General features: G+C 35.8%; 1 protein-coding gene across 1 annotated transcript in view; it reads left to right on the forward strand.

The window, feature by feature from the left end:
- ND-42 (NADH dehydrogenase (ubiquinone) subunit ND-42) overlaps positions 1–22062 on the forward strand; it is a 116725-nt gene that overhangs the window by 78288 nt on the left and 16375 nt on the right. The window contains exons 5-7 of the mRNA XM_090382835.1: positions 5896–5950; positions 12497–12606; positions 20151–20265. Of these exons, the coding sequence (XP_090238961.1) occupies positions 5896–5950; positions 12497–12606; positions 20151–20265 (280 nt within the window). The remainder of the gene's footprint in view (positions 1–5895; positions 5951–12496; positions 12607–20150; positions 20266–22062) is intronic.

Here is a 22062-nt window from a genome sequence, read left to right on the forward strand (position 1 = left end):
TAAGAGAGCTAAAGCATTCTACAACTTAGTGGTACCTGGTAAAACCTATCTGACCACCTGTCCCATATACGGAGAAGTTGCGCTGGTTAAGAGTGAGCAGCTCAAGGTATATTCCCAATGTGCTCTGGCCCACCTTCTACTGCAGTGGTGTCCAACCTTTTCCTGTACAGGGGCCATATTCAAAAAAATTCAAAGTTAGATTTGGTTAGTGTGTTACATTTTCCATATCTTGTTGCATGTAAAATTAAAATTGAAAATATTCGAAACTTATTAAGTACAATACACAATTACATTTACTGAACAAAACATTTAATGGGAATTTTTTTAACAAAATTTAAAATGATATTTTAGTTCACTTTTCTCGTGGGCCTTAGGTTGGACACCTCGGTGAATCAACTGTAAGCGCGCCCTGTTCGAGAATTAGAAAAGTGATTTTCTTTTACCCCGACAAATAATCTGTTGTTTTGCAGAAGTGCGTTATCCACATTTTTCCGTAAATTTTCCCCATCTCTGTTTACATGGTCACAGTAGCTGAATATCCGAATGACACCAACATTTTGGACAGTTTAAAAAAAAAAAAAGAAGAAGAAGGGAAAAAAAATTCAAATTTAAGAACTAGTGACAATACCGATGACAAGAGAAGGAAAATGAGGTCAATGAAGGTAATAATTCTTCTAAACATGAATTGTTGGCATTTGGTGAAAATGAAATTAGAAAATTGTCAATTAGGTTACAGTTAAATGCAATTCTGGGATTTCGGGGATACCTGATTGATAAAAAGGTTTCGGAATAATTGAAGCATTTGATGAACGCTCTGAGTATGATACCAGTTTTATCGAGTGAATGTGAACGAGGATTTTCACAAAAGAGTCTGATAGCCAGCCCAACCAGGGCTTCGTTGATGACAAAAACAGTTTCTTCACTACTGTTTCTTAAAACTGTAGTCCCACCACTAACCCGCTTCGATCCAGCTAAATATGTCGATTCATGGCTGCTTTGGAAACATCATTGAGAAAGAGACACACAAAGAGGAAGAAAAGAAGTCGACATAGGGTGTCCGATGAGAACTTAATGAAAATTTGGAATATTCTACAAAAATTTTATTATGAAATTATTTTTACTTATGTTATTATTTTTTACTTATTTTACTCACATTTTACTTATTTTTTTATATACTTGAATAATAAATTTATGCTTAATAAACTGTGTTAATATACTTAATTTGTTGTTCTTATTCTAAAAACATTACTATTAAAGTAACAATATCAGGAAAAAAAAAATTTTTAGATTACTTTTCATATCCTTTTAATTTTCAATTTTTCCTGATACCAAAGAACCAGTACCGGCACCTATTTTTTTTTTTACAAAAAAAAGCACTGTATACAGGGTGTCTCAAAAATATTGGTACAAACATTTAGGGGAGGTAGGTAACATCTAAAGGAATGTGAATCGCAATGGAACCCATAACCGGAAACATCACGGGAAAGTAGTAGCAGAGGCACAAGAAGCAGAAATGACACAAGACAGTAATTAGTTGCAAACATTTATTTGACATAATATTAACAATGGAGTACGAGATGGCTGCATTTCATGATGTTACAACAGAAGCTCGAAGGTTCCACCACGAGACGCGATGTATGCGTGACACCGATGCAGCATGGATTGGCGGGCACGGCCGAGCACACCTGTTTCTTTGACAGTAGCAGCAGCAGCGCAGACAAGTCTCGCCACGAGATCCATTTCCGTCTCCATAGGTGATTCATACGCGATAGATTTGAGCCCCCCCGACAGAAAGAAACCAAGGCTTGATAAATCAGGTGAGCGTTGGGGCCAGGCAATGGGTCCACCACGGCTAATCCATCAACTCCCAAAACGCCTGTTCAAATGGTCACAAACACACCTTCCATAATGGGCAGGCGCCCATCATATTGAAACCAAATGTTGGGCCTCACATTTGCTGGAACATCGTCAAGTAACCCTGGTAGAACTTGTTCAAGAAAGATCCGATATTTAGCGGAGTTCATGCGGGATGGTAACAGGTATGGGCTGACTAAGTAGTCACCGACCATCCATACCTGCCCACACATTTATTGCGAAGCGATGTTGTGCTGCATGGGGGCACACACCATGCGGGTTGTCGTGAGCCCCCACATCAGCATTGTGCTAATTGAATAAGCCTTCCCGAGTAAAATAAGTCTCATCTGTTAACAAAACATAGGCTGGAAAATTCAAGTCTTGAACACTTTCTTGGAGAAACCACTGCACAAAAGCCACACGTGCAGGATGATCTTGGGGAGCAGTAACTGAACCCTTTGGAGATGAAAGGGGTGAAAGAAATCATCGTGCCAGACACTCCTAAGGCAGAGGCAATGGCACGTGTGCTGGTAGTAGGATTATTCTGGACGGCATTCAACACACTTTCTTCCATGGCAGGAGGTTGCGTCAAATGTGGTCTGCCCGCACTACTCCTGTTACCTCTAAATGACCCATAATCGCACAAATTTTGATGCACACGCACAAACGGTGGTCCGGTACATGTCTGTCTGGGAAGCATTCTCCATAAATACGTTGAGCGGTGCGTCCATTGCCCTCTGCTAATCCATACACTAGGTGCATGTCTGCCAGCTCACAGTTCGTATATCAATGCATGCTCTTTGTGCAGCGACTACTGCTTGAATGAGTAAACCCCAGAAATTTTCCCTCTCGCGAACTGATGAATAGCGCTGTCTACTGACTTACGGTGACGTTTCCGGTTATGGGTTCCTATACGATTCATATTCCTTTAGATGTTACTTACCTCCCCTAAGCGTTTGTACCAATATTTTTTAAACACCCTGTATATATGTGTGTATGAACACTGAGTTTTCTGAAAAAAAAATTAAAAGTTTTATGTGTGAAACAACTCAACTTTATTCTTATTTTTATACAGATATATAATAATAACTTTATTTATCATCAATTTGCTATACATAGAATGAATAATTTGAAATATGTATACAATTATATGTACTAATTATATTGAAAATAAGTAAGGTTCTATAACAAAATTTGTATGATTCTATCAGTATATTTTTTAAGAAAATAAACACATATTACTTGATACCTTCTGAACATTTCTCAGACCCCCCTGGAACTGGTGTAGGGATCCCCAGAGGTCTGCAGACTGCAGTTTGGGAAATGCTGGTTTAACTTATACATAATGATATTTTTCGTATATAATATATATAAATTTAACACAGTCATGGTTGTTGTATACAGCAGTGGTTCTCAATCTTTTATGCTTTACGTACCCCCTGGAAATGTGTATGTAACTGCCATACCCCTTGTATAGACAGATAAAACTATAGTTATAGTATAACAATGGGAATAAAATAAAACATATACTGTATATATACACATTAAATTTTGTATCCATAAATTACATTTATCAATAAACACAGTGACATAAACAATTTAACAAATCTTATAAAATTATAAACATTTTACTGGGTAATCAGTGAGATGGTTGCACTTATTTACACTTGCACAGTTCATCAATGGTTGGGATTATCTTGCTAAGGTAGAGCCGCAAGTCATCTTCAACATCCAGCCTGTTCCTATATTTATTTTTTAAAGCAGTTAAAGATGAAAAACCAGTTTCACATAAGTTGTTGTGAAAGGTAACAAATATTTGACGGAAATTCTTGACAAAGTCAGATATTCCTTCTCCACTCCAATCCAAAAACTAATCAGTGGCTTTTTGGAATGAATGCTTTTTAAACTATTGTCACAAGATATCTCAATCAACTCTTCTTTATTGGACAGTGAAAGCTTACATTTTTCTAAATCAAAAGTGAAGGGATCTCGAATCCATTCTTGCATTTCATCAGGGGTGGAAAATACTGCCTTATAAGAGTTTCAAGAGTGCTTAAGTGAACGATTATTTGTTGTCTGATGTCTTCAAAGTCTGCAATCGTTTGCTCATTTTCTTTAAGAAATGAATCGAGTCACTGAAATTGGTCCCAGCTGTTCTTTTTTTTTTCCGTTTTTCCAGGGAGAAATTTTTTTACCATGGCCTCTGTTTTCTTCTCAACATAGAACCCATCAACGTTGTCTCCTTGCAATGATAAGTTCCAAATATTCACTTTTTCAAAAATATCAGCTAAATATGCTAACTGTAGAAGCCATTCTAAGTCTTGTAGCCTCAAAGAAAGTCGAAACTCGTGGTCCATGAAAAAAAGGCATACTTCATTGTGGAGTTCAAATAAATGGCAAAGAGCATTTCCTCGTGACAACCAACGTACTTCTGTGTGAAGCAGTAATCTCTTATGCAGGCTACCCATTTCTTCACACATAATCGAAAAAAGTCGAGACTTCAATGGTCGGGTTTTGATGAAATTAACCATTTCTACACTTTCATCCAGAACTCTTTTCAAATCATCAGGGAGAAATTTAGCTATCAGCGCTTCATGGTGAAGACAACAATGAGTGAACTTACATTCTGGGTGCAACTTGTTTTATACGACCTGCTAGCCATGTGATATAACCACTCATTGCTTTTGCTCCATCAGGACATACAGAAATACAATTTTTCCATTCAAGGTTGTTTTTGGCAAAAAATGAATCAATCATATTAAAAATATCCTCACCTGTAGTAGAAGTTTTGAGAGGCTTACAAAATAAAATATCTTCGAATATTGCATCTTGGAATTTCCATGCACAAAAACAAGTAATTGAGCTAGTCCAGCTACGTCTGTCGACTCATCCACTTGTATGGCAAACCACGGACTACATTGAATAGTTTGAATGAGTTGGTCCTTAATATTACAGGCCATATCTTTAATTCTCCTGGAAACTGTGTTGTTTGACAAAGGAATGGTTCTGATGAGGTTTGCCTCTTTTGACCAAACATACAAGAAACTATTTCTTCCACTGCCGGAAGAATGAGTGACTTGGCTATTGTGTGAGCCTTTCTGGCTTTGGCAATTTGAAGGCTTTTGTAAGTGTACTTTAATTTTCTTCTACACCAGAAAAATGCTTAATTACGGTTTTTCTACTACTCAAGTCTTCCAAAAGATGTTCAAAATAGCTTAAGGGCTTATTTTTTAAATGCTCATGTTTTGTTTCAGTGTCGCCATAAAAGAGGCGGTTTCATAGTATTTTGTGACAGGACTTCAGAGCAAACAACGCACTGTGGATTTGGTTCTACTAAATTTCCTGTCCATGTAAAGCCAAATTGTAAATATGATTCATGATATTCATCTTTTTTAATTTTTTTATCACTTGATTGTTTAACTTTTAACGTTCTTTTAGTTACTGCTGAATCCACCTCTTTACTCACATGGGATGATGGTGTAGTCGTAGATGTAGAAGCAGTCGGCTCCGGCTCCACATTACTTTTCTTCTTAATTATCCATTTATCCATGTTTCAGGGCACTTTAGACACATTCATTTAACTTAACAGTAAACTGAAGACTAAAAATAACTAAGCACAGCAAGTGAAATAAATCATAACAAATACATAGAGCAGTAAGAAGGCACATTCACTTACTTAGAATGGATGTTTTGACTTTGAGATCAGCTGTTCAGCTCAGGTAGAGAAGGGGAGGAGGATTGACAAACAAGTACAGACATGAACTACAGTGCTGCACTTCATCACTCAGTTCTCAGATATTAATCAGTAGCAGTGTTGCCAACCTAGCGACTTTGTTACTAGATCTAGCGACTTTTGGGCTCTCACGGCATACCCCAAGTTGAGGACCACTGGTATATAGTATAAACTGCAATATGGTTCTGGATATAATTTTTTCACCACCCATCAGAATATGTATAACTTTAAGATGACTTGTGGCCTGTTACCCATTAAATGGCATCATTTGTTTCCTGTTTTGATGGTTTTTTTTTTTTTTTTTTTAGCACCCATGCTGAATTATTAGTTTATGACTGGAGTAATTATGGTGATGTCGAAGTGGTAAGTTAATTTAATATTCTTTCATATCTGCTCGTATATGCAAATTAATCCTTGCTTTTTAAGGAAAAGTTGAATTTAGTAGCAGGGACAATACTTATATTTAGTCAAATAAGATTTGACCAAATATAAATAAATATAAGACCATATAAGTCAATATATTCTCTTTCACTTAATATTTGAACTAGGTATGAGCCCAATGAAATTAACACTTTCTCTAATTAAGGTGAACTGTGGTAAGTAACTTATAGTGTCGGTAATGGTCAATTAAATCAAAAACTTGGTATAAATCTTATACAACAGTCACCTGAATGAACTTCGTACAATTTTCAATGATATATTCTTCAATACATAATATGAATATTAAGAAGTGAAAATAACAAACTGAAATTGATTAAAAATGAAAATATTCTCCAATTGTGGCTCATTTCCACAATTTACAAAAATTAAGTGTTGGAAACTTAAATTGAGTTTTTGGCCATGGTTGTCATCTGCCAACATGTAGAAGTGAAAATGAGGCTCAGTGGCAACACACAGTAAACTAGGTGAGGAAATCATGTGTTTGTGTCTCTAATGTGATCTTTAATTTTAAATTTCTTGCATGGGAAGGTAATGTGATTAGTTTTCCACATTTTTGAAATGTCTACTGATAATTTTGAATTTATTAAAGAAATATTAAACAATATTTCAAGGAATATTTTCAGTTTCATAGTATTCCTTTATTAAATATAAGATACCTAGTAAATATTTTAAAAAGGGGAACCATGAATCACATTACTTTTCCACATGAAAAATTTAAAACAAGAAATTGTGTTAATAATATGAACACATGAATTCCCAAAATAGTTCCACAACGTGTTCTCACCAAGTCTTATTTTCACTTCTACATGTTGGCAGATGACAGTCATGCCCAAAAAAAAATCTGTTTCAGTTTCCAACATTTAATTTTTGTAAATTGTGAAAACAAATCAGAATGTTGAGATTCATTTCAGCTTTTGGTGAGTGTTTTTATTCTTAATCGATTTCATTTTGGTATTTTATATTCATAATATAATATGAATATTTATATTACCATTGAAGAATACATCATTTAAACAGGTGAGTTTATTCAGATGAGTGTCATAAAAAGAAAGAGTTATAAAAGAAAAGGTTAAAAAGAAAAATTTTTACAGAGAAGGGCAACAAGATTGGTTGCCCTTCTCTGTACTCGCTATAGAAACTCTACATCCTTCCTGAAATGAGGTCTCCAGACATGTATGCAGTACTCAAGGTGTGGCCATACCATTGCCTTATACAAAGGGATAATCAACTCCTTATCAAAATTCCTGTATATCATTGAGAAGACATCATGACCTTCTCTGGCAACCTGTCTGCACTGCTCAGGAAACTTCATATCTGACTGCACAATTACTCCCAAATCTTTTTCATTCTCTAATACTTTGAGTGTAGTACCACACAGTTGGTACATTTATCTGGGGGAACTGCTACTCATATGCAGCATTTTGCATTTTTCAATGTTAAACTTCAGCTGTCACTTCTCAGCCCATCTGCTCAACTTTTTTAGATCCTGTTTCAATAGCATTCTGTTATTACTGTCATTAACAACCCTGCCAACCTTTGTATCATCTGCAAACTTTGACATTAAGCCTGATATACCTTCATCAATATCATTGATAAACACACAAAATAACATGGGCCCAACACTGAACCCTGGGTACTCCACTAATAACATTACTCCACTAAGAGCAGTGTCCATTGATTACCACTGTCTGTCTTCTCCCACTCAACCATCCATTTATCCATTGTAACAACTTGCCCTTAATGCCATACTGCTCCAATTTGTACATTAGTCTTCCATGTGCAACAGTATCTAAAGCTTTCCTGAAATCCAAGTATATGATATCAAAATTTATTTTTTGCATCCAGTTCCTTTGTGACCACATCATGTACTGGCGTGCAAAATTTAAGGACCCGTCAGTTTTTCACCTGTAGCTTCTCATAGGAGTGGCCTGGATGTGGGAAAAGCATACCAAAGGAACCTCGTGAGGTACAGAAATGATGAAGAAAAACAACACTGACACAGCAACGGAAACAAAACGGTACAGAGTGACTTTATTCAAAAATGGCAACATAGCACTGGCTGCTATGATACAGATGCATCACTGCCAAAGGTGGAACAAAGGGAAGAGGTGGTCCTCAGTAGGAGATATGGCCACCCCTAATGTCGATGCAGGCTTTTGCACCGCCTGTCCATACTTAGAACAATGTTGTTGATAAGTTCTTGCGGTAACATTGTCCATTCATCTGTCAGTGCCATCTTCAGCTGGTGAATATTTTCTGGTGGGTGTGGGCGTGCCGCTAGGCGTCTCCCCAGAGCATCCCATATGTGTTCAATGGGATTTAGATCAGTTTTTTTTTATGTCCTCACTTTCCAAAAGCATATCAACAGCTGCAGTGTGATGGGGTGTGGTGTTATCATCCATAAACACGAACTTGGGGCCAGTGGCACCTCGGAACAGACGCACACAGGGTAGGATTACCTCAGCACAGTAGCGTGCGCACTGGTTACAGTACCGCCTTCCAGTATCTGGAGTTATGTATGTCCATCCAAGATAACGCCTCCTCCCCATACGAGAACACCTCGACCACCATATCGATCCCTTTCAGTGATATTTGCAGGGTGATACTGTGTGTCAACCTCTCGCCAGATTATCTGACGTCCAGAATCGCTGCTGAGACTGAATCTACTCTCATCAGTAAAGAGTACCTTAAGTAAAAATTTTGTGGTTGTAACCTTTAGAAATAGGGTTGGTCCTTAAATTTTGCACACCAGTGTAGTATCCAATTGAACTGGTCAGACAAGACTTCCCCTTCCTTAACAAACCCACGCCGCATCTGAATTATGACTGCAGTTCTTCTTTAACCAGTGACCCCCATTATTTTCCTTGGAACAGAAGTTAAACTAACAGGTCTGTAATTATTCGTGTCACCCTTTGATCCCCTTTGTAAATTGGGGATTCATTTTCACTTCTCCACTCTGTGGGGATGTGAAAATGAGTCCAAGGATGCTCTTATAATTATGGCTAAGAGTTTGCTTACTTCCTTTTTTGTCTCTTTTAATATAACTGGATAGATCCTGTTCAACCAAGGTGCCTTTCTTATGTTTTAACTTTAACAATTTCTCCTCCACTTTGCTCTGGTTATTATAGCCATTTAGCTCCCTGTTAAAGTTTAATAAGCTTCGCTCCTTGTTAGAATTTAATAAGCTTCTGTCCCCCACTTCCTTACACAATTACTCATGTGTGAATGTAGATGCAAAATACTCATTCAGTTTGTCAGCTTAGCAGGATCATCAACAGTCGAACCATCAATATCAAGTAGGCTAATCTGATTTATCCCCTTCCTTCTAGAATTTATATAAGTAAAAAAGCGTTTGCTGTTTTTCTTGCATCCTTTGCTAAAGGTTTGTCTTTTAAGCTGCCTCACTTGCCAAACCTCCTTTGTGACTTGATTACAGACTACTTTTGGTCTATCATAGGCTTCTGTGTTGCCTGATAATTTGTATGCATCCCATGCATTTTTTTCCTGCCACATGTCTCAGTTGTTCATATGACATTCATTTAGGCCTAAATCTCGAACAGTATTTCTTAGTTGGAACAAGGAGTCTGGTAGCTTCCAAGATTACTTCTTGGAATGCTTCCCATTTAGAATTTACTGTTGGTAACATCATCAGTTAGTCCTACTGCATATAATTTAAAAACTGAGACCACTGTAGTCACCTTTACGAAAGCAAAAACCCTTCCCTTCCCTGATGGTAGTTACATCTTTATGTACATCCCCCATCAGTACACTGTGATCACTGCTGATAATCAGATTAAGTGTATTACTCCCTCTGGTTGCCTCTTGAACATGCTGCTGTAGAAAACAATCATCCAATAAATCCACAAAAGTCTTGCTAGTGTGCGAGTGACCAAACCACAAGTTCCAGTATACATCTGGGAAGTTAAAATCCCCCATTATATGACATTCTGATTTACTGGCCCACTCTATTTCTCTGTATAGTTGTTCATTATACTCCTTAGATTTATTAGGCCTATAACACACTCCTACCCTCATTTTTGCTTTCCCAGTGCTTATGTCACACAAAACTGACTCAGCATTGTACTGTCCACCAATGTCAACTGGATGCATTGCCTTAGATTTTTTGTTTCTTAACTAACAGCATAAACCCTCCTCTCTTCCTATCCTTTCTGTACACGTTGTACTCCCCAAATTTCGATTCTGCTTTCCTTGTATCTGTGTGACACTACATCCCTGATATCCCAACAAGTTCTGGATCCGAATTCCACAGAATTTCTTTAACTTTGCCTTTTGTAAACCTAAATTGGGTAACTAAAGTTAGCAGGTGTGATTGTCTCCTCTTCCTTGACTTTCAAAGCTTTTTTCTTGCTGTAATGTGTTATAATTTGTCTATAAATAGAAGCACAGATAAGTGGTGACAGTACTTAACTAGAGAAATTTCAAGATGGTTCATCCATTAATGAACACATTGTTTGAAGTTACCTTCAAAATGTGGATCTATATATGTACTCTCCATTGTCCACATGTGAAAAATATAAAACATAGATGTGCATACGTACTCGTGAAAAGGTTGAACAGTGGATCCAGTCAGTTGCTAGGCAGTGATACATAAATAGCTAGGACATGATGTAGTGCTTTATATATTATGCTGATATTTTCCCTTAAGTTAATTTCTGAAAATTTTAAAAATCCCATTAACAACCTCATTGATTCTAAAATGCTACTTTCACCACAAAACTAAGTTGAAGTTTGTTTCATATTTCATTAAATAAAAATATTTTCTTAAATTCCCATAATATGCAGATATTACAGACATATGTAACATTTAATATTTTCCAATTAAAAATGTTTGTGTTTCTTGTGCAAGGCAAACTTGGAAGCTAGCTTATTATGTGCATTATTATGCATGTAGAGTAAACCCTCGATATTTGTGGATAATACCTTTTTACAGTATACCTGTTTAACATTTGCAGTTATGATTATTTGTGTGTAGTCTCTCTTCAAGCCATGTTTCATTTCACATCAGTGATTGCTGTCACTAATGGTCGTATATAACAAATATATAGGAATCCAGATGAAAGCAGACCATTAACTTGGAATGCATTGTGGAGGAGATCATTGCCTGATGCACTGAAAGATCTGAACAGCATCCCAGCAATGAAAAAGAAGAGGCTGCAGAGGATTGTGAGTTTGGCAGTGATGTAGGAAGAGAGGATTTTGATGATCTCAAAGAAATTGACCTCAGGGGCTCACATTTGGTGAGTATGGGCTTGGCACACCCAGGGTCCTGAGCTGGATATCATCATTATTCTCTTTTTTGAAGATTCCCTCCTACTTCTCTCTCTCAGGGTACTCAATTTTTTTTTTTTTTTTTTTTTTTGGCTGGTGCAGCATAAGCCTCAGGCTTCCTTGCACTAAACGGCTAACAGTAATAATAATAAAGCAAGGTGAAAGCTGTGAGAAAAGTGATGTGATTCTAAACCTTAGCTGGCATTTAAGGCACTGGCAGAAAGAAGATTGCAATTGTGCCTTCTTTCTCTTCAGTCACTTGTAATCCCTTTCCCAGAATGACCTTCAGGGAGATCCCATTTTTTTTAACATCCTCATTGATTAATTCGTCATGGCTCTTCAATATTATCATCATCAGTCAGTGAGTTCTTATTATTATTTTTTGCATATTTTTCATATAAAATGCATTCATGGTTTTTAATTTTCTTGTGGTAAGCATAGTTATTGCATATATTACATGTTAATTCTTATTAATCATGCACGTTTTTTTAGTCTTTTTTTTTTTTTTTTCCTTTTTTTTTTTTAGCCTTTTAGATTATTAAGTTTTTAGATGTTCTGCTGATTTTCCTGCATGGGGCCATGTGAAAAGCCCTTTTGGTCACAAGTATCTGGAAGATGTTTGGGACCTTAGGACAAACATGTCTGGTGTCATTCTTCAGGAAAGCCATGTCTGATATCATTCTTCAGGCAAGGCATGTCTTCCTGTTCTAGTGATTTCTTTGGAATATATAAGGAGTACAGTCTCTTCATTCAGAAACTGTTTTGGATTTAGGTGGTGACTTTTTAAATTTATTATTAATGATTTTTAGTTGTGCAAACACTTGTGCTGTATTTTTTAATTTACTTGTAAACTCCTCTGAATTCTTTGTATTGGGATGTTGGTTAGCCTTGAGCTCAAAATACAGTACATGGCTCAACTTTCATAGTTTTACTTTAATGCATGAAGATTTCAAGCCTGATTTTTACTAATAAAAATTTTATTCATGTTGTTCAGATATTACTAACCATTATAACATTATTATTTAGATAATATATTGTTGGGCTTTATGCTGAAAATATCATTGCTATTATAGGATTATCAAAAATTTCACTATGGTAATTAAAAACATGAAAATGTCCCATGTGAATAAACTTTAATCTTTTTTATTAGAAAATATTCTATAATATTCCTTATTCCAGGTAGTAGAAGATATTGAAAGAATTGACTTTGACAGTTTTGATAAATATGATTCTAAGATGGAAGATTGGCGTCTTCCAGGCAAGTGGTATTGGCATGAAAGACGGCGATGGTAAGAGTTTGTATGTATGAGAGGGGTTCAATTTTTATTCAAAAATTTTTTTAGCTAGCCCTTAACCATTATTTTCAAAATGTAATTGTGCATAGTTATTTGTATCTATACGTGCATCCTGATTCATCATGGACTTTTTTTTTTTTTTTTTTTTTTTTTTAAGATGTATTTTAGTTACAAAAGGTGCTTTTTAAGGTGTAGGCTTTTGGGGTTGATTCTGGACCTGGAAACAGTGAACAAAGTTTTGCCTGAAATTGCTTTGCTTCCGAATTACAGTCCGTTGTGTTCCAACAGTTATATACCTTACCTTTAAAGGAAGTACTCAAAATGGCTGCTTTGCACTTTTGAGCCATGATCACATGTGTATTATGCTTGAACATGGACTGCCTAATATGTTCAAAAATTCCAGGTATTGCTTATATGTGGGTGTTGCATAAACAATGAATTTCAGATATTCCAGGCATGTAAAAATCAAGTGGATTTGGGTCTGGGAAATTAGCCGGCCATGCAACAGGCATGTCCATTTATCCTGAAAATGCTCATCCATAGTCTCTGGTTGTTTGACTAAAATTAGGCAGAGTACTACCGTGCATAAACCACATGCAACATCAAACACTAAGAGGAACTTCACCTAGTAAATTGTATAAATCATTCCTTAAAAAATTGAAATAGGATTCTCTGGTTAATCTTCCAGGATTTAGCTGGAAGAATAACCCTTTCATTATTACTGCCAATAAGCAATTGGCAGTAATTCCTGACATTATTACTAAATTGTTACTAGCACCTTAACTGGATGACATTATTACTAAATTGTTGTTAGCGCCTTAACTGGATGACATTATTACTAAATTGTTGCTAGTGCTGTAACTGGATGATGCAATGGATTCTCTTCTGCACAGTCATGAGTGTTGTGAAAATTGATCATGCTATTTCTTATGGAAATAAGATATCAGAAAACAATATGGAGGGTAGAAAAGGGGGATTGTAGACATGCTGTTCATGAAACCAAGTTTGTGGTGGGAAATCAGCTTCATAAGACCTTGTAACCTTTAAAAGTGGCGTGTTCAAGTTATTTCTTCCATAAAATTCCCCACACAGTTGTGTATTATACTTTTTGCTGCTGCCGCTACCAGGAGTTTCCTGTACTGATTCAGGACCCACTTTTCCATCCTTTCTGGAGGGCCCACTCCTCCAACAGTTCTGGTGCTTATACCAGCAGTTCCCAACCTTTTTTGACTTGCAAACCCCTTTCAGCATAATATTTTTATTGCGAACCACTGTCTATATTCTCTGAAATTGTATAATAGTTCTGAATTTTTATTATAAAATATTGCCAGTACTGCGTTTTTATAAGTGATATTGCATAATGATATAAAATTATTAAGTACCGTTAGAGAATACAGCAGGCCCCCGTTATAACGCGGTTTGCTTTACGCTGATTCGCTATAACGCTGTTCTTATATTATAACCCGTATCTGACTATAACGCTGTCACAGATCACTATAACGCTCTTTTACAGATTGCATTTTTGGCATATTTAACGAAATCGTTTCATTTGATGGAGTCGATAGCTTGAAAATGAATAGCAAAACAGCATTGAAACATTTCCCACGCCGACTTGAGGAATTTTCCCACGCTCAGTGAAATTTTCTCTCACGCTAATTTAATTGCAGTACAGTCACTTGTTACGTAGTTCCGAGATCAAAATTTTAAAAAATGATCAAATATATTGTTTGTAATATTTGCGTTACATGCATTTATCCGAAGTCTAGTCATCATTCAGTACAGTATTAGACATCGTGCGTAACGGAAAGTTTACTTGAACATTGTATCATAATTAATTCAACCAACGCAGTTATATTTTCGAAGAGCTAATAATGACCGACAGGAATGAAAAGGCAACAACGTCTGGGCGCAGTACGAAGACTATAAATGTAAGAAAAAGACTGAATTTGAAAATTAAATTAAGACGTTTTGAAGCGAATCGATTCCGGTCAACGACAAGCGGATGTGTGCCATAATTTAGGACTTGCAACTTTAACTGTAAGAACAATTATAAAAAAATAAAGAATTAATTTTAGCAGCGGGAAAGATAGCTGTTCCACTGCAAGCAACTAGGACTAGGCCGGCTATTAGGATTGAAATGGAAAGACTAATTTTATTGAAGATAATATTCCAATGCAGAATTCAGTCAAGTTAAATATTTAAAAAAAAAAAAGAGAGAGAGAGAGAGAGAGAGAGAGAGAGAAAGAGATTAGCCAATATGATGATCTGAAGAAAACTTGCCTAAAAAAAAAAAAAAATGTGGAACCATTTAAAACTAGTAAGGGCTGGTAGAATAGATTTAAAATCCAGGGAGAAGCCGCTAGTGCAGATCAAGGAGCCAAAACTTTCAAAAAAGAACTTGTTAAAATTATTGAAGCGGGGTATTATGTGTTATACTTCTCAACAAGTTTTTAACATAGATGAAGCGGGACTTTTATGGAAACGAATGCCTAAAAGAAGTTTCGTATTGAAAGAAGAAAAAAACATGCCAAGTTTCAAAACGGCGAAGGATCAATTGACTTTATTGTTGGGTGGTAATGCTGCGGGCCATTTAAAATTAATACCCCTTTTAGTTTATTTGGAAGAGGGCCAAAGTTCAACTCAAATCCACACATTTTTCATGATTAAATTCATCCATTAAATTAAATCAATTAAATTCATTATTTTAATTAGAATTTTAAGTTTACTTTTGATACACAAGTAGTTACCATATAATTATACGTATGTAATGCAGAATATTTTATATGTGCAAATATTTGAATATTAAATATTTTGACCGACATTTGTGCATCTTTTCACTTTCATTACCGTTTATTATTGATTAGGAAATATCCTATGGCACCGACCACAGCTCACAAATATATATGTTACCTTATGGGAAAGCGGCGCTCGCTTAGCGCGGATTCACTTAGCGCTCTGTTTTTCCGGAACGAATGATCAGCGTTAAGCGGGGGTCACCTGTAATGGTCTTTGAGAATGAAAAACAATTTAGTGTGGACGCATATATTTATATAACACTATATACTGTAAGATAGTAAACTAATTATAAGGAATTGTGGGAGATGTGATTTCTTTCATTGACAATTCTTTAATTTTAATTCTGTATATTTAATTTTATTTTACTTCATTCTATCTTTGTTTATTATTAGTCAATTTTTTATAACCCTTTTACCACAGCCCACAAGCTACCTGACTGCTTTGTATGATCAGAAGGTGCAAGATCTTTGGGTTATAATGTCATTTACTACTTTTCTTTTTTGGGGCAAAATGTATATGTCAATAGTTTGAGTAATTACAAGGACACCAATAATGATTAAAAAAAAATCTATTATTAACACACAAAATTGTCTGACATATGACTGAACGGCGTGATACATATCATGTTCGCACCCAATCCTCCCCACTAATATCCTGTTGTGCATGCTCGCTATGTAAGCGCATGTGACCCAAACCACAAATAAATATAAATTTTGTACCGAACCGCATAAATTAATATTAAACTATTTGTAGTTTACAAAAATATACCTATGTAAATCTAAGCAGATGCCATTATAGAATTTTTAGTGTGAACCTCTTGGAACACTTTTGTGAACCCCCAGGGGTTCGCAAACCACCAGTTGGGAACTGCTAGTCTACACTATCTGAAACCTGATTATTGAATGATCTCCAAGATACTCATTTATTTTCTGAAAGGTGTTATGCATTGTTCTGAAATATGTTTTCTTATAGTGAAATAATGTAGATATAGGAAAACAAAAACAGCAGTCATTGTTATTGAAAGCAGTGAAGAAATTTGCTTTTTTAATTGCCACGGCTGGCAGTAATCAAAGTGATTACTGCTGTGTCTCATTGTGGTGATCTTTCCTGACAAGAAAAAGAATCATCATGTCAAAAACAGATTGTTCTCAATGCCAATGTTGTAAGGTGACTCTATAGGGTACAATGTTGGGCACCTTCTTTTGACTAACCTGAAAGATGGGAGATTCCTTTAGAAAACTGTCTGGCACCCATTGTGCAAATCTAAACATAGTTCTTCAATCAAATGCATCTCTCATGTCCATTTACTGAGGTCTTTGCTGCTTGATGTGTTGAAGGAGGTGATGGTACATAAATTAGTTAGCAAATCCTCCACTTCTTTTTTGTTGATTATCATAGCAGACTAAGTCAGAAGGATGATTCTAACTGAGTCATTGGCTCTACTGCCAAGGTAGTGAAGGGAAAAATAAGAGATTCTGTTCTTTTATTCTATGAAGTACAGCAATACCTCGCTTAGCACGGCTTCAAACAGCACAGGTTTCACTATAACCCAGTTTTCAATTAAGTTTAAGTTGAAAATTTACTATACACATTAAAACTCATTCAATTGCCTAGACACGTACTCTACATATATGCTGTGTTGTCGTAGTCTAGTTAAACATACATATATGCTGCGGTGCCAACTATATTGTCTCACATGTGCATATATGCCAATAGCTCCCCTCAGGCAGTCAGCGGCAACATGCAACAGTGTTCGGTATTCTTAATTCCATTATGATGAGACAACATGATAGCTTTTCAAACTTTTCATTTCACAATTTATTTTTTACCCCTTTAAATACGATCGAAAATATATTTGCATCTTCTAGAAATCACTGTCAACAACATGCCTTCTGTTTGGCAACATGTTTTGCCCCATTTGGCAAATGATCCCACTGGTTTTGAATCGCAAGTTCAAACAACTGCCAAAGAATTTTCAACAGAAGAATTGGAGAAAGATTTTCGGGAGATTTACATGGCCTGCAAGGCGATTATGAATGGAGATCCAAATGTTAAACATAGCATCAAGATACGGCAAATTTTACAAGGTGGGATTTGATGCTACAAAGACTTGTATGCTGAGAAAAAGAAGAGACGACTTCACCAGACTTCGTTGAAATACTTAAATAAACAATAACGCTTTTTTCTCATCTCTCATGCTGTTACCTTTTCATTAATTAAATTTTTGCAGTATATATATATATTTTTTTAAATCCTTTTAATTGGCTATCAAGTGCAAATTGTTTATAGGTTTGTTATAATTTGTTTATAGACTGTTTCTCTGGTACGCATTCAGTTAAAACCCATTATAATTATACCTCAATCAACACGGTTTCACGTAACATGGAATAGTTTCGGTACCAATTATCAGTGCTATGCGTGGTATTGCTGTACTTTATTACTGCATGTGATTACATAGTCCCACTGAAAAATGTTCTTATAAATTCTGAAGTAACACTAATTTTGGTATTGCATCATTTTCAAATTTGAAATGTTTGTGGACAAGTTTCCAATTCTTCTCAGTACCATTAAAGATAGATGAATAGATAGGCATTAGATGTTCTGCAGTATTATTTCACTCAGTTTCAATGTGTGTGTAAACCTACTGGAAGCTATTATAGAAGAAGAAAGAACTTATCAGCAGTGCTTAATCATCTCTAATTGCTCCCCATTCCTTGGCTGGGGAACAAAAGGAAACTTTAAATATAACAAATTATCTTGAGTCATGCATGAGGTCCCCATGGACTGGGGATGTGCAAATGTATCCCAAATTCACAAAGGGGATGAAAGGGTAACAAAGTAATTACAGACCTGTTAGTTTAACTTCTGTTCTGGGGAAAATAATGGAGTCACTGGTTAAAGAAGCATTGCAAGATCATCTAGAAAAGACTGCAGTCATACTTCAGACTCAGTGTGGGTTTGTTAAGGAGAAGTCTTGTCTGACCAATTTGATTGGATACTATGATGTGGTAACAAAGGAACTGGATGCAGAAAATAATTTTGATATCATATACTTTAATTTCAAGAAAGCTTTTGATACTGTTGCACATGGAAGACTGCTGTATAAATTGGAGCAGTATGGCATTAAGGGAAAGTTGCTACAATGGATAAATGGATGGTTGAGTGGGAGAAGACTGAGTGGTAATCAATGGCCACTGCTCTTTGTGAACTGATGTTATTGGTGGAGTCCCAAGAGTTTGGTGTTGGATCCATTGTTGTTTTGTGTGTTTATCAATGATATTGATGAAGGTATATCAGGCTTAATGTCGAAGTTTGCAGATGATACAAAGGTTGGCAGGATTGTTAATGACAGCAAGCTATTGCAACAGGATCTAGAAAAGTTGAGCAGATGGGCTGAGAAGTGGCACCTGTAGTTTAACATTGAAAAATGCAAAGTACTACATATAGGTAGCAGTAACCCCAGATAAATGTACCAACTGTGTGGTACTACACTCAGGGTATTAGAGAATGAAAAAGACCTGGGAGTAATTGTGCAGTCAGATATGAAGTTTCCTGAGCAGTGCAGAGAGGCTCCCATAGCAGAGCATGTGGTTTTGTCAATGATATACAGGAATTTTGATAAGGAGGTGATTATTCCTTTGTATAAAGCAGTGGTGTCAGGCCACACCTTGAATACTGTGTACAAGTCTGGAGGTCTCATTTTAGGAAGGATGCAGAGTTGCTAGAACAAGTACAGAGAAGGGCAACAAGATTGGTGAGGGGAACGAAGGTGTGCTCTTACTAAGAAAGGCTTAAGTTCTGCAAACTGCAGTGTCTGCAGACCAGGTACCTGTGAGGTGATCTGATTAAGGTGTATAAGGCCTTGAATGGTTTGAGCAGGCTCAATGCTGATGGGATTCTTCCTCTTGCTCGGATTATAAACCCGAGGGGGGGCTTAAATTCAAATTGAGGAAAGGCAATTGTAGAATAGATGTGCGAAAATTTGCCTTTAGCCAGCAGGTAGTTGATTGCTGGAACAAACTTCCATCTGTTATTGTGAAAGTTGATAGCTTAAATAAATTCAAGGAAGAACTGTACAAACTTTTGGAATGAATAGATGGGTGAATTTGGTAGTGTTTTTTTTTTTTTTTTTTTTTTTTTTGCTTGATGCTATATAAGCTTGCTTTCTTGCATCATATGCCTCTGCTAATGCTAACAGTTGTCGTAATATTTCTGAAGAGGGCAAAGTAGTCATCTGGTATTGAATGCTAAAAGTGCACTGTACCATACTGGTAAAGGATTCTGTGCTGTATCTTAATATATGCATTGTCGGCAAAATTTAATTTCATTGCCAAAGTCTGGATTTAAAAAAAACATCTCCTGCTCTTCAAAAATCAAAAGTTTTCATCTTTCCTTTTGACCTTCAAATTAACACATTGGTATACAGCACCTACCAAAAATATTTAAATGTGTGTGAATTTTCAAAAAAAAAGTGATAATTTTAGTATTTTTTAAGTACAATATTTGCCTCCTCCCATTATGTATCATTACTTTTTAACTAAAGAATTATAGCCATGAAAAATATTTCTCTCTCTTTTTGGGTGAAAAAGAGTGCCATTTTAGTGCTATACTGCTAATTTTCTGTAGAGCTTTTGGCACTGTTTTACTGTCTGATTTCATCCACTTTTCAACCATGAAATTTGACTTCAGTCGGTCAGTATTTATTTTTTTCTGATAACAAGACTTGTTTCAAATTTTCGTAGGTATACCAATTCCAAGGCTACGTTGGTAGAGCTGTGTTCAGTTCCAAATTTTGATGTCCCTGAAGTATGGGCCTCAGCTGAAGACACGATTCAATTTAATCATGTATTGAGAAAAGTAAGTATAAATAATGTTTTAATCCATAATAATTAAAGTTACATGAAATCAGGCAAGCAAGACCCCACCATTTTACAATTATTCTACTAGCAGCCATGATTTTCTTGATCTCAGCTGGCACTGCTGAATTATATGTACTACACAATAAAAGCTCTATATTAATGAGGACTGTGTGCCAAAAAAATTCTGCATAATTGGAAGAGTTTTCCTTGTCAAAAAATATTCTACATGTTCATTGATATGAATTTTCTGCCAAAACACATGTGGAGGGGGGTGGGAATGCTAAAAAACACCTTTATTGCAGCATTATTTGTAATTACACTGATTTTAAAGTCTAAAGAAATAATTTTCAGAATAGAGTAAGGTCATTTATTTTTGCTTTACAGTCTTCAGGAATCTGATCTTGCCAGCTAAATAAAAATTTAAGTAGCAGCAGCAGAAACTAACCTGAAGACTAATTTTGAGATCTGTGTTAATTTTTTGATAGGTTAAATATATAAACACTGTACTGGCTGTTTGGTGATGTGGCGACTTTTTAGGAAAATATTGTATGAAACCAGACAGTTTCTTACCTGTGTTATGTGAATTTTATACCTTTTTTTTTTTTTTTGTAAAATAGTAATTTTGATGCAATAATAGATGAAATAGCTAATTACAACAAATTATTATGAATAAAATCAGTTACTAATGTAATAATTTGCATTTCTATATTAATAAATCTGCCCTTGCAAAGTATGCAAATTTATCAGGTGCGTTACTCTTTTTTTTTTTTTAAATGAAACCCAAAAAACGAGAGGTATTAGAACCTATAGTACTTAGTAGTATGTGTAGGTTGAGAAGATTAAAGAAGATATTTGTTGACATTAGACTTGAACTTCTGTAGATTGAAATTTTCAGGAAATACATATGAAGGAAGGTTGTTCCAGAAAATGGAAGTTGAATGAATAAATGAGGGAGAAGAAAAGTTGGTTCTGTGAGTGTGTAGTTGGACAGTAAAAGGATGTTGACTGGTTGTGGCATGTATTCAGACTACTTTGAAAAGGGGAGTGAGAATTATAGAGGCTAGTTCAGAAGAACAGCGCCCACGGAAGTATCTATAGAAAAGGCATGCAGCAGAAACAGAACGTCTATGAGACAGGGATGGAGAGACTCTGTTAGAGATGAATCATTAATTAACCTAAATGCCCTCTTTTGAATAGAATCTAGAAGTCTGAGAGATTTTGGGGGTACCGCCCCTGATGTGTGAACAATATTCTATGATAGGGCAGATTTGTGATTTTTACAAAGTAAACAGCTGTTTAGAAGATGAGAGCAAAGGAGAAAACCTAGTTTTTTTAGATGCAGAGGAAACAATATTTGTAATGTGCTTATGCCAAGAGAGATTAGAAGTCAGGGTAATCCCCAATAGAGATATGCGATCTTGCCTTGAAATTGGAGTGTCATCGAAGATCAGCATAGGAGCAAAAGAATCCTTTTTGTGAGATATAAGACAGGACTGAGTTTTAGAAGTATTGAAATCAACTAAGTTATCTTTGCCCCACTGGGGAATTACCAGAAAATTAGCATTTAAGGAATTGGTAGTGGATATTTGAGAAGTTGAAGCTATTTCAGCAAAGGTAAGGTTTTACAAACTGGAAGGTGGATTGCAATGTGATGTCGTCAGCAAAACTATGGATAGGATTTCCAGTCAATGGAAGAAGGTCATTAATATACAAGAGGAAAAAGAACTGAACCTTAGGAAACATTAGCATTAGTGGAGAAGTTAGAAGGTAGACAGCCATCAACCATCACCCACAG

Source organism: Mastigoproctus giganteus, chromosome 10 (assembly GCF_048544385.1).
Source record: "Mastigoproctus giganteus isolate SK-2022 chromosome 10, ASM4854438v1, whole genome shotgun sequence".
NCBI classification, from domain to species: Eukaryota; Metazoa; Arthropoda; class Arachnida; order Uropygi; family Thelyphonidae; genus Mastigoproctus; species Mastigoproctus giganteus.